General features: G+C 51.9%; 10 protein-coding genes across 10 annotated transcripts; 6 read left to right on the top strand and 4 right to left on the bottom strand.

Moving 5' to 3' along the window:
• Positions 1-746: 746 nt before the first annotated feature.
• On the top strand, positions 747-2312 carry BU26DRAFT_567449 (uncharacterized protein; the record flags this gene model as incomplete). Its single annotated transcript, XM_033833654.1, has 1 exon — positions 747-2312. One exon carries the CDS (start codon positions 747-749, stop codon positions 2310-2312), a length of 1566 nt encoding a protein of 521 aa, XP_033680936.1.
• Positions 2313-2506: 194 nt separating this feature from the next.
• Positions 2507-3646, bottom strand: BU26DRAFT_521461 (GroES-like protein). Its single transcript, XM_033829537.1, has one exon. It carries the CDS (start codon positions 3566-3568, stop codon positions 2567-2569), a length of 1002 nt encoding a protein of 333 aa, XP_033680935.1. The 5' UTR covers positions 3569-3646; the 3' UTR covers positions 2507-2566.
• Positions 3647-4468: 822 nt separating this feature from the next.
• BU26DRAFT_521460 (uncharacterized protein) lies at positions 4469-5572 on the top strand. Its single transcript, XM_033829536.1, has 2 exons — positions 4469-4748; positions 4803-5572. The coding sequence occupies exons 1-2, from the start codon at positions 4550-4552 to the stop codon at positions 5534-5536; spliced, it is 933 nt and encodes a 310-aa protein (XP_033680934.1). The 5' UTR covers positions 4469-4549; the 3' UTR covers positions 5537-5572.
• A 103-nt stretch (positions 5573-5675) lies between these two features.
• BU26DRAFT_567446 (uncharacterized protein) lies at positions 5676-7122 on the bottom strand (the record flags this gene model as incomplete). The annotated part of the gene is made up of 6 exons (XM_033833653.1): positions 5676-5932; positions 5988-6177; positions 6233-6411; positions 6464-6613; positions 6671-6959; positions 7015-7122. 6 exons carry the CDS (start codon positions 7120-7122, stop codon positions 5676-5678), a joined length of 1173 nt encoding a protein of 390 aa, XP_033680933.1.
• A 1035-nt stretch (positions 7123-8157) lies between these two features.
• BU26DRAFT_567445 (uncharacterized protein) lies at positions 8158-10175 on the top strand (the record flags this gene model as incomplete). Its single annotated transcript, XM_033833652.1, has 3 exons — positions 8158-8441; positions 8496-9752; positions 9806-10175. The coding sequence occupies 3 exons, from the start codon at positions 8158-8160 to the stop codon at positions 10173-10175; spliced, it is 1911 nt and encodes a 636-aa protein (XP_033680932.1).
• A 194-nt stretch (positions 10176-10369) lies between these two features.
• BU26DRAFT_432130 (uncharacterized protein) lies at positions 10370-11683 on the bottom strand (the record flags this gene model as incomplete). Its single annotated transcript, XM_033823957.1, has 1 exon — positions 10370-11683. The coding sequence occupies one exon, from the start codon at positions 11681-11683 to the stop codon at positions 10370-10372; it is 1314 nt and encodes a 437-aa protein (XP_033680931.1).
• Positions 11684-12389: 706 nt separating this feature from the next.
• On the top strand, positions 12390-13771 carry BU26DRAFT_521458 (uncharacterized protein). Its single transcript, XM_033829535.1, has 2 exons — positions 12390-12798; positions 12886-13771. The coding sequence occupies exons 1-2, from the start codon at positions 12703-12705 to the stop codon at positions 13636-13638; spliced, it is 849 nt and encodes a 282-aa protein (XP_033680930.1). The 5' UTR covers positions 12390-12702; the 3' UTR covers positions 13639-13771.
• A 340-nt stretch (positions 13772-14111) lies between these two features.
• Positions 14112-15786, bottom strand: BU26DRAFT_431899 (FAD/NAD(P)-binding domain-containing protein; the record flags this gene model as incomplete). Its single annotated transcript, XM_033823944.1, has 3 exons — positions 14112-14633; positions 14682-15041; positions 15094-15786. Coding segments are annotated over 3 exons (1575 nt in total), but the record flags the coding sequence as incomplete, so codon positions are not given.
• Positions 15787-16724: 938 nt separating this feature from the next.
• BU26DRAFT_541958 (terpenoid synthase) lies at positions 16725-17832 on the top strand (the record flags this gene model as incomplete). Its single annotated transcript, XM_033831619.1, has 4 exons — positions 16725-16754; positions 16836-17202; positions 17260-17434; positions 17487-17832. The coding sequence occupies 4 exons, from the start codon at positions 16725-16727 to the stop codon at positions 17830-17832; spliced, it is 918 nt and encodes a 305-aa protein (XP_033680928.1).
• Positions 17833-18485: 653 nt separating this feature from the next.
• On the top strand, positions 18486-19335 carry BU26DRAFT_488680 (uncharacterized protein; the record flags this gene model as incomplete). Its single annotated transcript, XM_033825989.1, has 3 exons — positions 18486-18670; positions 18719-19072; positions 19134-19335. The coding sequence occupies 3 exons, from the start codon at positions 18486-18488 to the stop codon at positions 19333-19335; spliced, it is 741 nt and encodes a 246-aa protein (XP_033680927.1).
• Positions 19336-19445: the final 110 nt, after the last annotated feature.

Genomic DNA, 19445 nt, shown 5'->3' with positions numbered 1-19445 from the left:
CTTCTTGTTAGTCTCCGGCGTGGATGCAAACTCGTCTGTGTGACAGTGTGTACGGGTCAATCGTATGTATTGTATGTATGAGTGATGGATCTATGTACAGGGAGCTACCTGGTGGAGGTGGGCGGGCAGGGCCAGGCCGTGGGTATGACTGTGGGTATGACTAAGGGTCACGTGACAGTCTGGGTCTGCCGCGGTGAATTCAGCAGCCCAGAAGCAGTGAAGCTTGTACGCCGCCGGCAGCTTCATCCTCGATTCGCCGCTTTTCTCGACTCGAATTTCTTGGGCTGGAGATCTTCAAGAAGGTAGTCGCGTCTCGGCTCGGGGAATGGTGGAGCGAGGATTAAGCCTCTTAAATTTGTCGTCCATAAGGTTATGATTCCGAAGCCGTTACAGAACAAAGGGATGTTGGAGCTGCTTCCGCTGTACGAGAATGTTTCTTCGGGAAGAGGGAGTTTAATACGTTTATGGGCTGGTGGTAGCAAGAGCCAGGAGGATTGCTAACTCCTTCGAGCGAGGAATGAGCATAACATGGTTCTTTATTTTGTTGTTGGGCCCGCTTTCACCAACAAGGCCAAGTTTCGCCAAGGGGTCGAAGCTTTGCTGCATTCATTTCTTGCTTTCATATCACAGGAGTCCTCAATATCAACCCGCATGCACCCCTTCTCCCACAACTCGGCGAACCGGAACAACTCCAACGCGCCTGCCTATCCACCAAACGAGCACCAGCGCCCATCGCAATATCAATCATGTCGACACCGTCACCGATGAAGCTTTCGCACCTCGAACGGCTCCCAGCAGAACTGTTCAACCGTATCTTAGACGAGCTGGTGGTAGTTGGAGACTCCACAGGGAACTTCCGGGTTTTCTTCCAGGATTACTTCCACGGCGCTAATTACCGCATTCGGCCCATTATTCAGACCGCGGTTCTACGGCTAAACAAACGCATCCACCAATTGGTGAAGTCATACCTCGACCGCAGGAACACATGGATCGTATTTGATATCGACTGTACCAGTAGGAAGCTCTTATGGATCTGGCGTATTGTCCCTTGCTTCATTATCGATGAGCCAGAGTCACAAGCTCTACCCGAAGGGATCCTGCACGTTCGGATTAAATTTCCCACCGTGGCCCGAACACCGCGTCGATTGACGTTCCTCATCACGATGGAGTGGTTCCAGTCCTTCCTCGAGTGTATCCGGATAGTGGATCTGATGATTAGCTTCAGAGGCCCAGAGGGTCGAAATCTTCCCCGACTGCCGAGTTCCGGGAAACGAAGCAGTGCCGCTTGTCGAATCTCACATGGCACAAGTATAATCGTCCACGTGCATCCAAATCACCCTGATGTGGATATGGAAGCATTTTTGGAACTCTTTCGGATGTTCCATGGGCCATTGCATGAGCTGTCTATTATCGGCGCACGAAACACAAGCTCCGCACGCGAAATCGAGAAATCCCTCACGCAACCACGTCACGTCCCGGACTTAACACTATGGGAAGTCTACATGCACCTGCTACGGTTGAAAACAGAAGCTGATAGGCATCTGACGCAACATGCCAGGCTGCATGGCAGCCCTCTATACCTAATTGCACGACGGCTACCTCAATTCTGGCGGTTCAAAGATTGTACACCCTGGGCGGGAAGTTTGAGCGCTGCTGCTCGGAATATCCCTTTTGTTGCGCTGCTCGTCACTGGAGTGCGTCTCAACGAAATGCTGGCAGATGCTTGTATATTAAAGGGAACACTATGTGTGGACGCTGCCGCCTGTCGACGCCACTATACCTCGCACCCGTTCAAGCGGGTCCTTTCATCTTTTCGTGGATCTGCGACCGCATACATCTACATAGTAACGGGATTGCATAAGATGCTATGCACAGTTGCGCGTGGTGCTGACGCGCCTGGACGAACAATGAGCGAACAGATCTCCATGATTAATGAAGGAGCATCGGATATTGAGTATGGCTGGCGAATCCTTGAACGTGTTAATCGCAACACCACATCTCAACCCTCCTTGTTCTCCCGAATGAGCCACGAGATTGCAGGTGTTGTACTCAAGCCACTCGAAGACGATTGCCGCCTGCGCTTCCAAGTGATTGTCGATCTCCTGAACGGACATCGCGAGTGGCTCATGAAAAATGTCAAGGCCGTTAAGTGGAAAGTCCAGAGTGGTGCAATCCCCAGCTGCCTAAAGGATCGTGGGCTATTGGAAATACTTCCTAACTACTCGGATATGTCATCAGTGGAGCGTGAGCAATTTCTAATTGCGGACGAATTCCGAGTGGCGTCCGACATAGGAGACTTTTACCTAGTGTAGATTCTGCATTCAATGCACAGGTTAGGCCCACAAAGTGGCATTTGTAGATAGCATTCCAAGGAAACTCGGTTCATCCGCTTGAACGGTCGCTCACTCTAGTAAAGATAGAGGAAGCACCTGGTGGGCCTTAGGAGGCCGGAAGCGAAAGCTCACGAACGAAGTTGTCAAGCTCAGATATTACAATTAAATTCTTCCTGACATACTCCTTGCCCACTATTGTAGCTCCGATAATCACGTATTGGGATGAATCCCGCTCAACAACGCTTCACCACAATCTTTCCCCCAGCATCATGCGAATCCAACATTTTATGCGCATCCCGAATATCCTGCACCCCAAAAACATGCGTAGGCTTAGCGTCCCACTCTCCGCGCTCAATCCTCCCGACAATATCCTGAAACGGAATCCCAGATAAAGGAAAGTCCTTAGTTCCGAGAACCTTGCTGTGGAACAAGCTGAAATGAACACCACTCTCCATCTGAACCATGGGGTTGAAGTCCGGTACAGGCGCGAGACCGCCCAGCCATCCGGCTTGCAGCATCCGCCCACCGGTCTTGGTCATCCGGATTGACTCCAGAAGTACGCTGTTTCCGACGAGGTTTAACACTTTATCGAAGCGTGGATCATTTTCAGTTGAATTCGCAGTTATATGTAAGTCGAGCTGTCGTTCCTCGCGCAAAACGTTCACCGCGCCCATCTTCTTGAGCCATTCGAATCGTTCTCCGCGCCTCGTCGTCGCCGTAACTTTGGTCCCCGCATTTACCGCGAGATTGAGTGCTGCCTGCCCCAGAGTCGACGTCGCCCCGCGAATCAGAAGTCTCTCGCCGGGCTTCAAGTCCAAAATAGTAAAGAGACAGGACCACGCGACGCAGTAAACCTCCGGAAGCGCCGCGAGCTGCTCCCAGGGAAGCTGCGTGTCGAGCGGTATAACATTCGTGACCGGCACTGTAACGTATTCGCCATATCCTCCTGGCCGGCTTCGTCCCATGCCTCCCATCACTGCTGCGATCTTCGTGCCGATGGGGATTTCGCTGCCTGGGCACGCTTCTACGATGCCGACGCATTCGAGACCCGTGATGGGGTTCCATTCGTCCCATTCGCCTTTGCGCATGTGCATTTCGGCGTGGTTCAGGCCGAATGCCTTTACGGCGATGAGGGCTTCGCCGGTAACGGGGGTGGGTTTGGGGACGCGTTGGTTGATGAGGACTTCGGGGCCGCCGAAGGACCTGATGACGATGGCTTGCATTTGGTCGGCCATGGTGGTGGTGGTATCGGGGATTTTGATGGTGCTTAAAGATGGATGGGGAAAGCTTTCGATTAGTAAGTAGAAGAGGTGGAGTGCTTGTTGTAGATGAGACTGCATCATACTCTATGCGATATTTTATATGTGCTTCTCCCCAAACTTTCCGTCGTCGACTATTAGCAATGGGCGCGGAATTGATGGTGTTGCGATGAGTGATGGTACCGCTGAGTAATGCTTTGGGAGGCACATACGTCTTCGCAGCCGTCTTTGGTGTAAACTTCATAAAGTAAATTCGGAAATTCGGCACAGGCGAATCTATCGTGGCCAATGAATGCTGCTCTGTCCTAATACTGAACTCTCCGCGGCCGAACGATTCGCTGCCATCGCAGGGACTCGTCATATGAGTAATCGGCGCCATAAGGAATCATGCGGCGGGTATGTTGTCAGGAAAGCGGAATTGTAGGGCTGGGAGTACCTCGTCGGAGAATTTCATCGTAATGTGGGGTAGATTTTGTTTGTCAGCCATGGCATCAGTGAACGCTAGGCAGGCGTTATGCTAAGAACTGCGCAACTGTGACTAGAAGTGCGCAGCCTCTTCATTACCAGCTACGGAGGATGCCTTTGACAACCTCTCGGCAGTTTTCGTCGCATAATCGCATCGGATTTCCTGTCGTTCTCTCCGTCTAAAAATAAATTTGGGAGATGGCGTGCTCGTTTGGGACGTTTTCAATTTGCCAGCGTCAGTACGGAAAAGACAGCTGCAAAAGCTGGAACGAGCGTTGACGCTCCAGCGCAAAACTAAGATGCTGCCACCATGGGTCGTTTCGTAATGTCTCGTTTCAATTCGCGCCCGGCCCCCCTAGGAAGATATAAATACTCTCGACCCCGCTCCTGATGATCTCCTCGCCGCATCCCGCCGAGACCACCAAAAGGAACGTAAAGGCCGCTCATATCTCTACGTTGTCCTCTACTTGCGGTGGACCTTCCTCAAACACCATGCGCCCCAATATCCCCGTCTTCATCATTGAATTGGAATTTGACCGACGATGGACCTCCCAAAAGCCTCCACCAGGCTTTGAGGACCTTTGGTTTAACTTTGTCACCAATGCCAGGAAGAACATGGTCTGCGCTTGTACGAATTGTGGACGAGATCTCAGTGCCTCGAGTCTCTCAAATAGGGTCTATGCCTTTATCGGTAAGAACGCCTTGCGTTTTCGCAGTTATACGTTCTAATACCCATTCGCTGAAGGGCTGGATCCCTATGACTTCTGGAAGAACATAAGTTGTGAGAGACACGAGGCCTGTGCCGACGAGTTGTGCATCACCCAACTAGCGATGCAAGAGATGAAGCAAAGTCAAACCCACGAGTTGCTAGAATCATTACGACCCTTCCTCAGCGCTTCGCCACGAGTTCACCACCTGCTCACGATCGAAAGTCCGCCCCATTATTGTAGCGACAGCGGATTAGCAGATCTCATCATAGTGAAGACGCCGCCTTCTAGTTCTCTTCGCGAAGACTCTGAGGCAATTGTCAAGCAATTACATGACAAGTGCACTTCGATTACCGGCCGAAGGTTCTGTGACTGGCAACAGCAACAGTGTGGGGACTTGTATCACTCACTTATAGGAGCTGTCGAAGATAAACAAGTATATACCATTTGCTGGGTATTATACTGGACCGAATTAAAAAGGATGACAAGCTTTAAAGACCCGACCCAGCCAAGCGTAGCATCAAGGGAACGCACGCTCGATCCCTATTGGTGGGGCAGGGAGGTGTTGGAGCCCCTCGATGACCTATTGACACGAGGAGCTGACGTGGCCATGAAAACTGTTACGTTCTCCCCAGAGCCATACAAGTGGCCATTCCAACCCCAAGCGGAGGATGAATCAAGGGAAGGGAAGGGGCATCTCGAAGAAGAATTGGAGAGTGAGACGAAGGAATGTCGCTTGAAGAGTCGCGTTAGATCCTGCAACATCCTGTAATAGATACGAAAGAGAAGAATCTAGTATTGATAAGCGGCAGTGCGACTCCTTCAATGTTCTCGTCATTCTCCCTCCCCAACCTGAAATCCTGGTTGTCGAAGCACAAAATTCCTCCAGCCCGTTGTATCGCGAAAGTCAATCAAGGAGGTGGTGGTTGCGCGTAGCCCTTGTGCCAGTCCCACTCGCTCAAAAACATTGCTTTCCCAAAGAGGGCAAGGTTCTCCGGACTCTTTCCGGCCTTGCGCTGGTTATATTGTGCAAGCCGTACGGCTGCCTCCCATGTGTACGTCTTTGTCGCAACATTTTGGGATACGTGCTTGCCCTCTGCGTCACTCCACTTTGTCTCCTTGTGAGTCTTCAGCTTCCCATCTTTCGTATAAGTCTGCTCATCGTTACCTAGCTGGTGTTAGTAGGACTATTGAAGTTTGGTAGAGAGGAGACAGAATCCTACGGTTGGCAATTAGATGTGCAAGCTCATGTAACCAAGCTGTTGGGATATCCGTTTTCTTTTTGCCGCCGGCATCGTAAAGTGTGGTGATTTTGCCGGCTAGAATCAGCATGGTAGTGGTGCCTTTAATCGCCTTCTCGCCTTTGATTTTGTTTCGAACAGCATGAATCGAAGCGACAGCATCGTCTAGTCCCTGCAAGCTGCTTAGTATTGCGATCAACATCGATAGAAAGTCTGTGGCTATTTACCCCAGGACAGAAGGATACGAGTTTAGGAGGGGGTGCAGTCATGTCTGTGTAAGCCATTGTGTCGGCAGAACACTCCGGAGGGTCACCGGGATTCGCTGGCGGAAGGCTGTCGATGTAGTGGTATCCCGCGGGGTATTGGCTGCTATACCAGATGCCTCCCCTGGCAGCGCACTGAGGATCTGCGCAGGAGTCAGTTCGGAGCAGTTCAATTTATTCCTGTGTAGGACATACGAGTATCTTCGATCTTTTGCGAAGCATCCTCTGGGTCCGGCTCTCCATTCCTCACGAATCGAAAATGCTGGTCACTGCAATACAAAGTAGGACTTTCAAGGCCCGGCCCTGCCCTCGACGAGCACCTAGTAATAACTCCCGAGTAGAAGCCTTTTCGAAATCAGTGATGACCAGAACCGTGAGCTTCGCCTAGTATTTAGAACTTACTCTCTGTTAAGAATATAGCGTTGTCGCTAATTGGCTGCTTCATATTGCCTTGGTCATCCCAAGGCGAGCCGAACAGGGCTATAAAGGTGTTCCATACACGATTCCATCTGGGACGGTTATTCGCATTCGTTGGGCCATTCCCATTGTTGTAGTTAGTTGATATGAATCGAACATCTAGAAGCGCTTGCCTAGCGAATAGGCACACTTCCTCCCAGGCGGTCTTCAGTCGATCTTCATAGACATCGCAGCCTCCTTGACTGACAGGACCGGCGTGGACGTTCCAGTAAGGCTGGAGTAATTAGCAGTCCAGTTTTGGTCCGACGTTCCACTTGTAGCAGACTTACCCTTAATGCGTTGTCGGTGTTATCATTCGGAACCGCTTGCACCTCCAGCGTTAGTTGAGCTCCAAGAACGAACCAAACAGTGAGCCGGATTAGACTTTGCAGCATCATAATTGAACAGCTTGGTGGTAACAAGCGGGGACAAAATATGAAAGGAAGGTGTGGATGACGGAACTGGTGGGTGAAGTCGCTGGTAGCTGGGAAGAGTAAGAGGACGTCCTTGAACTAGATATATGCCTAAGTTCTCGATCATGATTGCCCTTAACTAGACAATGCTATGCGGGTGGCGAGCGAACGAAGAGCTCCTTCATAAATCTGCGCCACGATGTTTCATGGTTAGAATCCATAACTTTTAAAATACCCTTGCTAGGGCTAAAGAGGGAACAACATTCCCTTGATCTGCCCGATTTCAAACAGCATAGATAATGGTACGATCTGTCTAAGATGCGTAGCACAAGCCAAGCGTGGGACTGGGCGTGGGAATGTGGCACAGAAGCGTGCTGACATACGCGGCGCTTAACGTTTTCGCCCGCGCGAATTTTGGACACGCGCATGGAGAAGAAATCCATGATTGGCTCAATCAGCGCGAAGCCTTTCTGAGCCCTTATGAGCCGTTCTAACCTTGGGAACTGCGGTTCGTGCTTGGCCACGTGCTTCACCTTCGAGCGCTTGAATCTAATCGACGGTGCATACCTGCCGCTACGCCTCACCAGTGTCAACATGATCGATCCCTTACCACACTGTTTTAATTCTTGACAAATTAACGCGGTGTTTCGTTTCATCTCGAACGGTGCCGTCCTGAATCCCTACGAAGATATTTGTGACTGTTGAGCCTTATACGCCTCTTCCTTCTCATTTCGGATTCACTAGGTCCGAACGATCAACTATTTTCATTCATAACCCTGTGAAGACACATGATGCAGTCGGATATAAATGGCGCAGGGTGATGCTATGTTTGGCTGTGGCTTAGTTCACTGACTTCGAAGAAGATGGAATCTACATATACAGGCCTGAACAGTCCTACAAGCCAAGATGCTCTCCACCGGCTTCAAGCCTTCTATGAATTGTCATACCTCTTGATAAAATTCTATACACGAGTGGACTGTTTCTTTCTTCTCGGGCAAGGCTTCGCTAGTCGGCAGCGTCATGGCGAAACCTTTTTATCTACTATTGTATGTTGGGCTATCTGCCGGCATAGATGTCCTCGTCTGCACCTTCGAATCATGCTACGCAACTCAACCCGACCTTCCACGACCGACTACAGTTACCGGGTCTGATGGACAGCCATCGTTTCTCATACCTTTTGTATGGCCTGACTTGGCCGATCTTACCTCTACTACTACGGTCACTACCAGCATTACCGAGACCGATGATACGGGTGCACTTATCACACCTAGCGTACCTATTATTGTTCAGCCGCAAGGTTACTGGTATGTTCTCTAACACTTCAAGAGAAGACAAAAGGAGCAACTGACGCTATTTAGGTGGAGACACGAGCTGCTTGGACCGCCGGTGACTCCTCCGGGACCTCAGCCTACCGGTGCCCAGCCGGCTCAACCTCCACCAAATCCATCTTCAGCTGGTGCGCCAGTAAACACTGGCGCACCTGTCTCCGGCGTGCCTGCTGATCAACCAATTGTTTCTACCTCCACTTCCACCGACTCTACTGGTGGCCTTGTACTGATCCCCATCACTCTGTCGGGCGCAGAGCCATTGCCCGCCTCAAGTGACGTACCTTCACCACGTCCGGAAAATAGTGACACGGTACAACCTCCAGACGGCACCGAAACACCTTTGCCGCCTTCTCCCGATAGCAGTGACGCAGGCACGCCTGTTCCATCTTCAACAAATGCACCCCCACCCACAGGTTCGCCTACTCCTCCTGCTTCTTCTCTTGTCACGCCCATTGTTTCAACGTCCACTTCGACAGACTCTGCCGGGGTTCTTGTGCCGGTACCAATCACTCTTTCACCGCCTGGTCCAAACCCCGGCCCTGGTCCCCAGAATCCAGATAATCCAGACAGTCCAGATAGTCCAGAAGGTCCAGAAGGTCCAGAAAGTCCAGACAGTCCAGACAGTCCAGATAATCCAGATAATCCAGATAACCCAGATAATCCGGAAACGGAAAACCCTGATGGAGAAGGGGACCCCGTTCCCACACCTACGCCGCGCCCTCCACCTCCATTCGGTCCAGATACCGACATCTGCGAGACCTCCCAAGCGGCCGACGTATGCACCGCCTTCTGTATAGCCAGCACGGTCGAATCGCAGACCACGCTGACAACCACCTGCACTACGACCGTGTGTGGGACATACCATGCGTGCGTAGCGACACCAGCGACTACTAGCACAATCAGGACGAAGGGCGCTCAGTCTGTATGCCTGCTTCCGGCCAACCCGCCTCAGGTTCTCCTTCATCCAGATGAGGACATTCAGGAACTAGTCGACGCTGGCGAAGATATTGAGTCCATGATCCAGATATACAACCCGAGTACCCCAGCTACGACAGATGCCTCAGCTACGCCTAATCCATCTGCGGTGCCTTCGACGTTCTCCACACTGACCGGCGCTCCTCCCACGACCGAAAACCAGCCACCTGCCCCTACGCCGGAGCCCACGGAAACACCTCAGCCTCCGCCTAAACCTTCTCCGTCCCCGGAACCACAGCCTCCACCCCCAATCACGAACAAGTGGCGCATCAAAGTCCACCAGCAAATGGAGTTCGAATTCTCTCAAGTCCAGTACGTCACCTCTTCTTCCCCTTCCTACTCTACCACGCTAACCTACCCCCCAGATGGTCCCTCATCGACTCCAACGGCAACGAGCGCGGCTCCGGCCAGGGCTCGCCCATCAACGGCGACGAGCTCCCCTACCAAGTCCTCGTCGAAGTGCGGGACCCAACCAACAAAGACAAGACCGTCATCGTTTTCATCTACGATCGCAAAGTCGACGGCGGCGTTAATGGCTGCAGGCCTAATTGGAGTACAGTCGACGATGAGGATGGGGTGCTTGGAGCTTGCCCCGGTGATAATGGTTGTGATATGGACAGTGTTGAGTGGAAGGGATGGAATGCTGGGTTTGAGAGGTTCTTCGAGTGCCATTTTGAGGCGGTGACGGGAGATTTTGGCATAGTGAATCCGCGGGGCAGTCTTACTGGCGAATAGTATGCGGTCTTATGCGAGAGGTGTTAGACGGTAGTGCCGAATATGGAAGGCCCTTGATCTAGTGTGGATTTTGTGCGATAGAATAGAGAAATGAGAAGTGTGCACATCATTTCTATTTAGTAATATTGATTTCTGCAAGCTGCGGCGGCGGACACGATGCGGAAAACTCACAAGTTGAGCACCTCCGACATCCTTCACAGTTGCAGTTCGTAGTCCCACACCTGCACCTTCCTCTCTCCAAAAGGTCCACCCTGACGCACAAAAACGCTCAGCACGCCATTCTGCGCTAGCCGTTCTTCATCCACCTGCGGTTCCCCAGCCATATTGATAATCGTGGCCATGAGCTTCCAGTCTTGGTAATTCCCTTCGGCGGTCGCACCCCAAAGAGTGACTGTATTCTTTGGCGCATCAGGCAGAATTGCGATGAGACTGTCGCCCTTCGCAGCTAGCTTTCCTCTGTAGGCGAGATAAGGAGGGTTGGATAGTCCCGGAGCATTTATCGCTGTTTTGCTAAAGGTGCCAGTGGATGTGCGCAGGTAGTGGTAGAAGCGGGCAGTTCCAGACGACTTGTCGCGCATGAGCGCGTGGAAGCGGCCATTTTCATCGGCGGTTTGCGCTTCCTGGTTCATGATCTCACTATTCTGAGGAATCGTGTATACTTTGATGCCAGCAGTCGAAGGAGTGATCGGCTTTGAGACGGAATTACCGCTGGTGGCCTTCCACGTCCTCCCATCGTCTTCTGAGAGAGCGAAGTAAAAGTCGTGATTCGTGCTCGCATCAGGCGTCTCTCGGACCGTCCAGCTAACGTAAAGATTGCCATTTGAGGAGGTGACTCCGTTGATATAAGCGTTGTTATCCTGGCCTTGAAGGTATTTCCCCACGTTACTCCATTGACCGGAAGTGCTGGAATAGCGATGAACGTATGAGTCGCCAGCGCCTGATTGGCCGATGCGGAATTCCATCAACATGTCACCATTCGCGAGTCGCTCGAAGCGCGGATAAGTGAGCGGCGTCCATGGGCCTGAAGATCCGGGTAGGCTGTGTTGGACCGAACCACCAAAAGTGCTCATACTCCAATCTGAAGGTATAGTTTTCGCGACGCCAGACGTTGAGACGCGATAGTTTAGCGGTACATCGTGATGGTCGAAGCTTAGGTGTATTTTCCCGTCGCCGCTTATTCCCATGCTAATTGTGTTGTGTTCATCCAGCGTATGCTGCTCGTAGTCAGTGAAGGCAAAGTATTGCCAGTCACCGACAGATGGTGCAATGCGACGTCGGCCAAGGTTAACGTAGTGTTTTCCATATCCGCTGGCGGTCTTGTAGAAGGTAACGTATTGATAATCGCCGAATGTCGTGAGAGCGCTCTGTTGGAAGGCGAGGCCGTTCAGGTGGACCGAACCTTCCACATCGTTGCTTATATTATAGTATTTGGTCGAAGTAATGGAGATGGCGTTAGCATATGATAGCAGCGTCGTGAACAATGCGAGAAACCGCATTAGAAGAGCCATCATTGAAGGTGCCAGGATGGAATTTGGGCCACTGGCGAGCTCGGGGTAAAGAGTCTGCTGTTCCTGGTTCTCGTGATATGGGTTTCCGGGCGGATGTCGGGCTTAGTGGTCGGTCTAGGGTCATGATTTGCGGATAAATCTATTTCGGCCAATATCTCTTATGAACCCCTCTTTAGCAGGTCCATGAAGTTCCACGTAACGAAAATTCTTGCCTAGGTACTTCGCATCCCTTGGAATGATAACGGAGGCCACCTAGAACAAGCTGTCGAGCGTAAGTGTGCCGCACTGCCGACGAAGCGCTCAGCTGAGATCCTGATACTGGCATCGGGTCAATGATAGCACGAGCTGGATTCTTGCAGTACCCATTCTGTCAGGATTAGGCTACGACAGCCGAGTAAAGTGGTCGCGATGCACCTCGGCTGTTGTTGCAGGTTCCTGCGTGGGAGGCACGTGGGAGTAGCGCAGGAACGATAAATCCGTCAGAAGATGGTTAAGCAGGGGAACATTGTCACATCTTTAGCTGTTCGGTCGTGAGCGGGCTAAAGAACCCAGCGCTACCTCGCGGGCGAAGGAGATGCGAGGTGAGAGGGGTGTCGGCTGTCGAAGAGGATTCTTCCCCTGACATCTCGGTCCGAATTCTTATCGATAAGGCTCACCGATCCTCCCGACTTCCGTTTTCACCTCGCACCCATCCATCATTGACACAGCGGCAATGGCTCCGCATCTGACCTACCCGCCTCCACGCTCCCTTCGCATGCCGTCTTCTCCGCAATGCTGCCGGCTACATATATGAAGGCGCCTTTTTGCGCAAGCAAACGCGATCACTCCCATACTCTTCGCCACCGAAGGTATCGCCAATAGTGTCAGGATTGCCGTACCGACAAGTTGATGGATCCGATCCGCTCGTCTTTCGCGTCTGATTGACGTTGTTAGATTTTTTTGCAGGATTGGGAGGCGTCGATGCCTTTTGTGAGGTCTTAGTCGGCTGGTGGAGTTGGTCGTATGTCTTCTTTTGGGTCATGGGTGCCCGAGCGGAGAATGGGTCTCGGCTCGGGTATGACAGTCGTTTTATATCCATCGGAACTGACATATGCGTACATGATCACATTCTATGGGTATTTAAGCTTTCTCAGCACTTTCTCGGTCATGCTGTGGAGTCAGCTCTCGTTTCTTTCAAGACATAAACTAATACACCATAATAGGGTCGAATCGATGTGCATAGACAAGCAATCACGGTCGAATCGACGGTGGTGGCGTTCTGGCGGCACAAACACGTTTGGTTTGACAAGGAGACGCGCAGAACTTCGCGACGCAAACATCAAGCTATTGCGACTACGCGGATCGTGGTCTCTGGATCATTCTCACGTTTCCTGGCGTTTCCAAAAGCAATCACCGCAAGCATATATCTTGGGTCACACGCAAGGCTCCAGTGCTGCAACGCAACTCTCGCGATGTACCCGCCTCCGGTTCCTCCCCCACGCCGCGCCCGACTGCGAACTCAGCCCAAAAGGGCGTACAACGTCGAGCGCATGTATCATCAAGACGCCACACCGCCATCGCCGTTTGATTATCCCTTCGCCACTCCTTTCGACCCTCCCATCAATGATAGCGCCATCCCAAGCATCAGCCCGTCCAAGGACCCAGCCGCACTTCCGTCCCGCGCGAACGCACTCAGTCGACGCTGTACGGCACTCGCCAACAGTATCAGCAATCTCAATGCGGTCATCGAACCTCTCAAGTCGCTGAAGCCAGAAAGAATCGCGAAGGAGCATATGGTCGACGTCTATCAAGAATCACAGAACGTCTGGTGGGCGGTTCTGGAAATGGAAGCACAAATGCAAGAGGTGGGAACCATACTTGACGAGATCGTGAAGCAGCAGGAGAAGGACAAGGACAACAATGCGGGTTGGCCCTATGAGGAGAGGACGAGAGAGCGCGGATTTAGGTGGGGCTGAGCGAAAGAGGGTTCAAGGCGGTGGCTGAGTGCAGGGGCACTATCGCGGGACTCATGATAAAGATACCGTACCAACGGGCCTTTCTGAATGCCCCGCCGGCGAATTTCATAGAATGAATATGCGGTTTCTGGAGTCTGCAGGCGGGGAATGATCTGGTCACGTGATGTACTCTGGAACGAAAGTTCGACTAAGAGAATGGTAAAGCACACCGAAGAACTCAGCAATGACCACTATTTCACTCTGAGTCTAGTGTACGAAGGACGTAAGTCGCCACCAACATCCCCAGTAAGGGAAGGAAGATCCCACTCGCTGACAAGTACCACAGGATGTCCAACGAGCGGGACTGCTTCTCAGCCCTCGCGAAAGCTCCTCCATCCCGTGTCTTTCGGTCTTCTACTAAGTTCTTGTAAATTTGCGGATACATGGGCCGGAACCACTGTTGCAGGAGCTTCACCGGATTCCTTCTCCATCCATCAAGGTGCCCAGTCGTAAGCTTCATATCTCTTAACAGCAGATCGATGTAAAGCGTCGCATGGGACCCTATATGTGTCCCCTTCGCGCCATGTGCGGCAAACGTTTGCGACTGCCACTGATAGAAGTGCTCGACATCTGTGCATAAGATCAGCAAGGATCGACGTCATAGTCCGAGAAAACTTTAAATACGAGAATCCGCAACGCAGGAGGCATGACCCACGGAGCTCAACGATCTTACCTTCTTTGATCTTTTGGGCTTTGGGAAGATCCAGCTTCCCCAGAAAATACTCCGCAATCCAGTGCGCGGATACGAAGGAGACAGTCGGGTTGAGCAGGGAATATGCGAACCCGCTAAACGCGATGTTGCGGGACGGTGCCGACCCCATTTTTGGATGCACAGTGGCGGGAGGCACGAGAAGACGATGAAGCTTCAAGAATGGAAGGTCAGTTGGATCGGAGTCTAGATTGTCAGGCATGATTCCAAGCCGTTGCAAGGTGTCGACGGTGAAGAATGGGAATGCCTAGGCAAATCAGCAACACACTCACAGGAAAAGAACGGAACGCTTTACAATCTTGTATCCTGTGGCCCAAAGGACGTTGTCGACGTCTATCATCGTCGCACTCCCTTGGTTTGTTCGGACGTTAACCCCGCGGTCTGATATCGACTCTATCGAGCCTTCAATGATGCCAATTTTCTTCTCTCGGACAAGGTCCAAATAGCCTTTCGGAGCGACATGAAGAGCTCCGGAAAGCGCTTCTCTTAGGGGATGACTTGGGACGGTCTCGTGAAGGTCCAGCTGCCCAAGAGATACCTTGAAGTCCGCCTCTACACATCGGAAGATCGTGTTTGTCAGCCACTTTCCAATCGCCGTCTCGGCTATCCACCGGTGGAAAGAATCCGGGTGGACAGCGAAAGGAAGCCACGCGTTCTTGAAGTGTTAGTAGAGATCATTGGTGCGCCAACGGATTTTGAAGACTTACAAGGAAGCGCGAGAAGAGGAGTCGCTCGAAGTATATCATTCCGCCAAGTATGGAACGTGGCGACAGCCAGTGCGGCCGCTTGTAAAGCAGACTGACTTTTGGTGATCTTCGATCATCAGACCATGCCCCTGTCGCAATCAAAGTCGCCAAATCGATCGCTGATTTTCCAGCTCCTACAATCAGTGTATGCACTGAGTTTGATAGAGCATGTCGTACATCAGGATCCCCGACATCGGCAGAGTGGAATATGCGCGGCCAGGTTTTAGGTGGTCCTTGTCGCGGTAATCCAGGTATGTTCTTTTCGTGGTATAATCCATTACAAACAACCAGAAACTTGAAGTAACTTTGGAAATCACCAGAATTATCTCTTCCTCGAATCAGCCATCGTCGTGTTTCCGCATGCCAACTAACGTCTTGCACTTCGCTGTTGAACTTCACATGACTCTTCAAACCATGCGTCTCAGCAAAAGCGCAAAGGTAGGCGTTGATGTCTTCCGCTTCAACATGTGCTCCGACTTTTCTGACGTCATCTGGGTACTGAAACCCTGGGATCTCGTATGTCAGCGCTGGTGAATTGCTAGCGAGTCCTGGGTAGATTCGTTCTCGAGACCATACGCCCCCAAGGCTGGGTTGCTTTTCGAAAATAGTGATGATTGAGAAGGCGTCGTCCGTCTCGTGTAGAAGAACCTTCGCCGTTACCAGACCGAAGAGTCCTGGAGTGCTGGTCAGTGGCACCTTTTCGGGGAATGCGGTAGCGTTCTCAGATACTCGGCTTACCTGCGCCGATTATGGCGACGCTGTTCTCGTCGCTAGCCGCCATTGCTGGAAAGGCCTCTTCCCATAGAAAGATTTAGGAGCTGTCATGAGGTATAGCCAGAGCAATGAGACCAGCAGCTGAACCGCGGCACTCCCGCACGTGGGGTGGATATTGCGCTGCAGATGCGAGACGCGAGGGCCATGCGGAATACGAAGTATTCCCAGCCGCAACCGCGGGCAGGGTCTAAAAATGCGCTAATCCGACCTGCCGGAAAAGTAAGACACTTAGCCACAAAAATAGTCATTCATTATCAGTTCCGCACCGACGCGAGACACGCTCGTGTTCAAATTATTGGTCGCTGAATCAACTTTGATTTGCCTGCGTACGCTAAAGGTACTTTCCGTTCCCTGCGTTGATCGATAACACCCGCGAACTTGTTTTGACCAATGGGGTTCTTAGGAAAGACTATCTGCACAGCTTGGTATCAGGCCTTGCGTAGCATGCAGTCAAGCCGGTTTATCGATCGTACCGTGTCGGTCAAGCTACCGATTTTAGTCCAACCCGCGGCTCGATAAATGAAGATCAGGCAACGACAGCCCTCAAGCTGCATGAGACATTCGAAGGAGGGATCTCCTGCAGGGCCACCCATACCCTCGCTCTACGAAAAGAAGCAAGAGCTGATGAACGAATCGTCCCAGGCCCGAGTACCTGGCCGACACACCTGGAGTGTTGAATTAGACCGAATAGATGAAGGGCTACCGATAGGAGACGTCATTCCTATATGTTCATAAAGCAACCTTCCATGGTTCTGATACCGTACTGCACTGCATTGTTCTTACACCAAGACATTAGACTACCATCGTGCTAGTTCAACATGTCTTCTCTCATTGCTATGCTCGCTCTAGTCATGCTCGGATTCTTCGCCCGCCACTTCTCGTTTCTATTGGCGTTTTTCCAATGGCGCACAGAAGCAACTGCGGCCAAGGCTCTCACCAAGACCACTTCACGAGCCTTCGAGTGCCCATACGAATACCTTCTCCACGTCTACGGTCCACATCACTTCAAGAAGATCATCTCGTTTCTCCGACCGAACCTGGAGACCGAAGATCCGCAGCTTTACGCTCTCGCTCTCGAAGCCTTGGATGCAGTCCATTTCGGAGCCATCCTGGTGGACGATGTCACGGATGGTTCAAAGCTCCGGAAAGGCCAGATGGCAGCGCATCACATCTACGGATCCTCGGAGACGATAAATCGCGCCTATCTCGTCATCTTGAATGTGACGATGAAGTGCCAAAAAGAGCGTCCGGAACTTGTACCATTTATTCTGGATTGCATCACCGAGATCCACCAAGGTACGCATGTCAGTCTGATGCGACCGGCAGTACCCAGATACTAACTCTGTTTCTTAGGGCAAGACGATTCGCTTGTCTGGCGTCGCGATGGCTTCCGCTTCCCAGAAAAGTCTGAGGAAGCTCTTCTACGGTACCGCCGTTGCGCATCAATGAAGACTGGAGCTATGTTCAAGCTCGTGGGTCAGCTCATCACGTGCTCTCACGAGCTGGACGAGCTCATGAACGAATACGGGTGTGTTTCGCTCCCCGAAGCTGCCGTGCATGAAGTTAACCTTATCTCTCAGGTGGTACTGCCAGCTGCAGAACGACTGCAAGAACGTCTTCTCCTCTGACGTTGTGGCTGGAAAAGGCGCCCTTGCCGAAGATCTCATCAATGGCGAATACACCTACCCCATTCTGGTGGGACTATATGCATCAGACCACATCAAGGCAGCTATTTTGGACGCATTCGATCGGCGAAGGAATAACGCAGCTGAATCGGAAGCTGCATTGCACCGCGCCGTCCTCGCACTTCAGAGGGAAGAAGTCCGCAGCGTGTGCCTGAAAGACCTGGAAGACGCGAGACACCGGAATCAGCATTTCGCTTCACTGTGGGGCAGGCAAGAGATGATGTCGCTTTCCTCCTCGTAATTCTTCTGAACGTCTTTTTAGGGCAATCCAATTTTGGGCGTATTGATGATACCAAATGCGTATATGCAGTACCGTGGCCGTTGTGGCGCCAAAGATAAAACGTTGCTTTTCTCGTCCCATCTCGTCCCTCCAATCATTTTCTGCCCATTGTCGACCCAAGCTTCGCAAAGCGAGACGTTGTGCTTCGGTCCCCGAAGGTTAAAAGCAAATACGAAAGGGTTTTCGTATCCGCGCAACGCCATGACGGAAATGGCGCCGATACCGAATACGAAGGACGCGCCACCCCGCAGATACTCACGATTTTGGCTCTGCATCAGGCTTCATATGCGCGATAATTTCTCGCACGTGCGGAGAATCCTTCCTTAGGCTGGACGGTACGTGCGATACCATGTCTTCAGCTCTCAGGACTCCCGAGTATCCGTCGGTGGAACGAGATTAGACCGTTAGACTAATCGTCTCCGGCGCGGCAGGGTGAGAGCGGGAGCTTATCCGCTTGCCCTGGCTCTGAATACGTGATAGGCCCGCGACGGCCCACGGGTTTTGTTCGGAAAGCTTTCCGTACCACACCAACATTTCCTAGGTGCCAAAGGTTCAAAGACCGAGTTGTGCTCACCATCTCCCTTCTGGAGCTCCAACGAGCAAACTTAGCAAGAATGGAAATCAAGCTTCCGACCTTACCCCTAGGCCCCATTGATGCGAAGAACAACCCGCCGGAGATCTACCTATGGGTGCAAGATTACCTCACCATTGTGATGGGTCTTCTGTGGATAACCGCCTATATACTCTACATTCGACAGGCATATCGCGACTCCTCCTATGGCATGCCGATTCTCTCACTGTCAGTTACCTCAGTATAGCGACATTCTCCTCAGCTAATCACAGCTAGATGCACCAATGTCGCATGGGAACTCGTCTACGGTCTCTTCTACCCGCCCGGTGTAGCTGAATTCGTTACATTCCTCCCCTACTTCCTCGTGGACCTAGGCTTGGTCTATACCACAATCCAATTCGGTGCGAACGAATGGAAACATGCACCATTAGTTCAAACCAACATACATTGGATCGTACTTCTCGGAACTGGCATGCTTACCTGGGCGCAATACTCGTCCGCCATCTTGCTCACCGACGTGCATGAGGCGAGCTTTTGGAGTGGGTTCGCATGCCAGATGATTGTGAGCTGGACCGCGTTATCCCAACTCATCTCACGAGCCAGTACGCGGGGCCATAGTTTGCTGATATGGTGAGCCCAACATGCCTAGCAATTGGGGTGGCGGCGAGCAGATCGAGCTGATGACATGCAGGTTCTTCAGATGGTCGGGCACGCTTTGCGCCATTGCCGTGTTTCAATGGCGAGTGTACCATTATCCCCGAGATTATTCTTATATCCATACGTCGGCGGCAACATTCCTTTTTGTGGCGGCGGAATTAGCGGAGTTGGCGTATCCGTTTGTATTTACCTATGTGCGGAACGTGGAGGAGGGACTGAAGAGTAAGACGGACTAGGGCGGGCTGAGCCACGTGGAGCTTGCAATCTTGTCACTGAATTGTCCCACAAAGCTGTGCTAGTCGGTCCCTCTAGCATTGTAAAGCGGTCCTCCTGGTCCAAGGTGGAA

Source organism: Trematosphaeria pertusa (genome assembly GCF_010094035.1).
Source record: "Trematosphaeria pertusa strain CBS 122368 unplaced genomic scaffold BU26scaffold_11, whole genome shotgun sequence".
In the NCBI taxonomy this organism is placed as follows: domain Eukaryota; kingdom Fungi; phylum Ascomycota; class Dothideomycetes; order Pleosporales; family Trematosphaeriaceae; genus Trematosphaeria; species Trematosphaeria pertusa.
This window is presented reverse-complemented; position numbering and strand designations above follow the sequence as displayed.

Excerpts from the sequence above, each read along its gene's own strand:
- BU26DRAFT_521461 (XM_033829537.1), bottom strand. The coding sequence starts at position 3,568 with ATGGCCGACCAAATGCAAGCCATCGTCATCAGGTCCTTCGGCGGCCCC.
- BU26DRAFT_521458 (XM_033829535.1), top strand. The coding sequence starts at position 12,703 with ATGGGTGCCCGAGCGGAGAATGGGTCTCGGCTCGGGTATGACAGTCGT. Across the intron at positions 12,799-12,885 it reads TACATGATCACATTCTATGG|GGTCGAATCGATGTGCATAG; the intron begins GTATTTAAGCTT and ends ACACCATAATAG.
- BU26DRAFT_521460 (XM_033829536.1), top strand. The coding sequence starts at position 4,550 with ATGCGCCCCAATATCCCCGTCTTCATCATTGAATTGGAATTTGACCGA. Across the intron at positions 4,749-4,802 it reads TAGGGTCTATGCCTTTATCG|GGCTGGATCCCTATGACTTC; the intron begins GTAAGAACGCCT and ends CATTCGCTGAAG.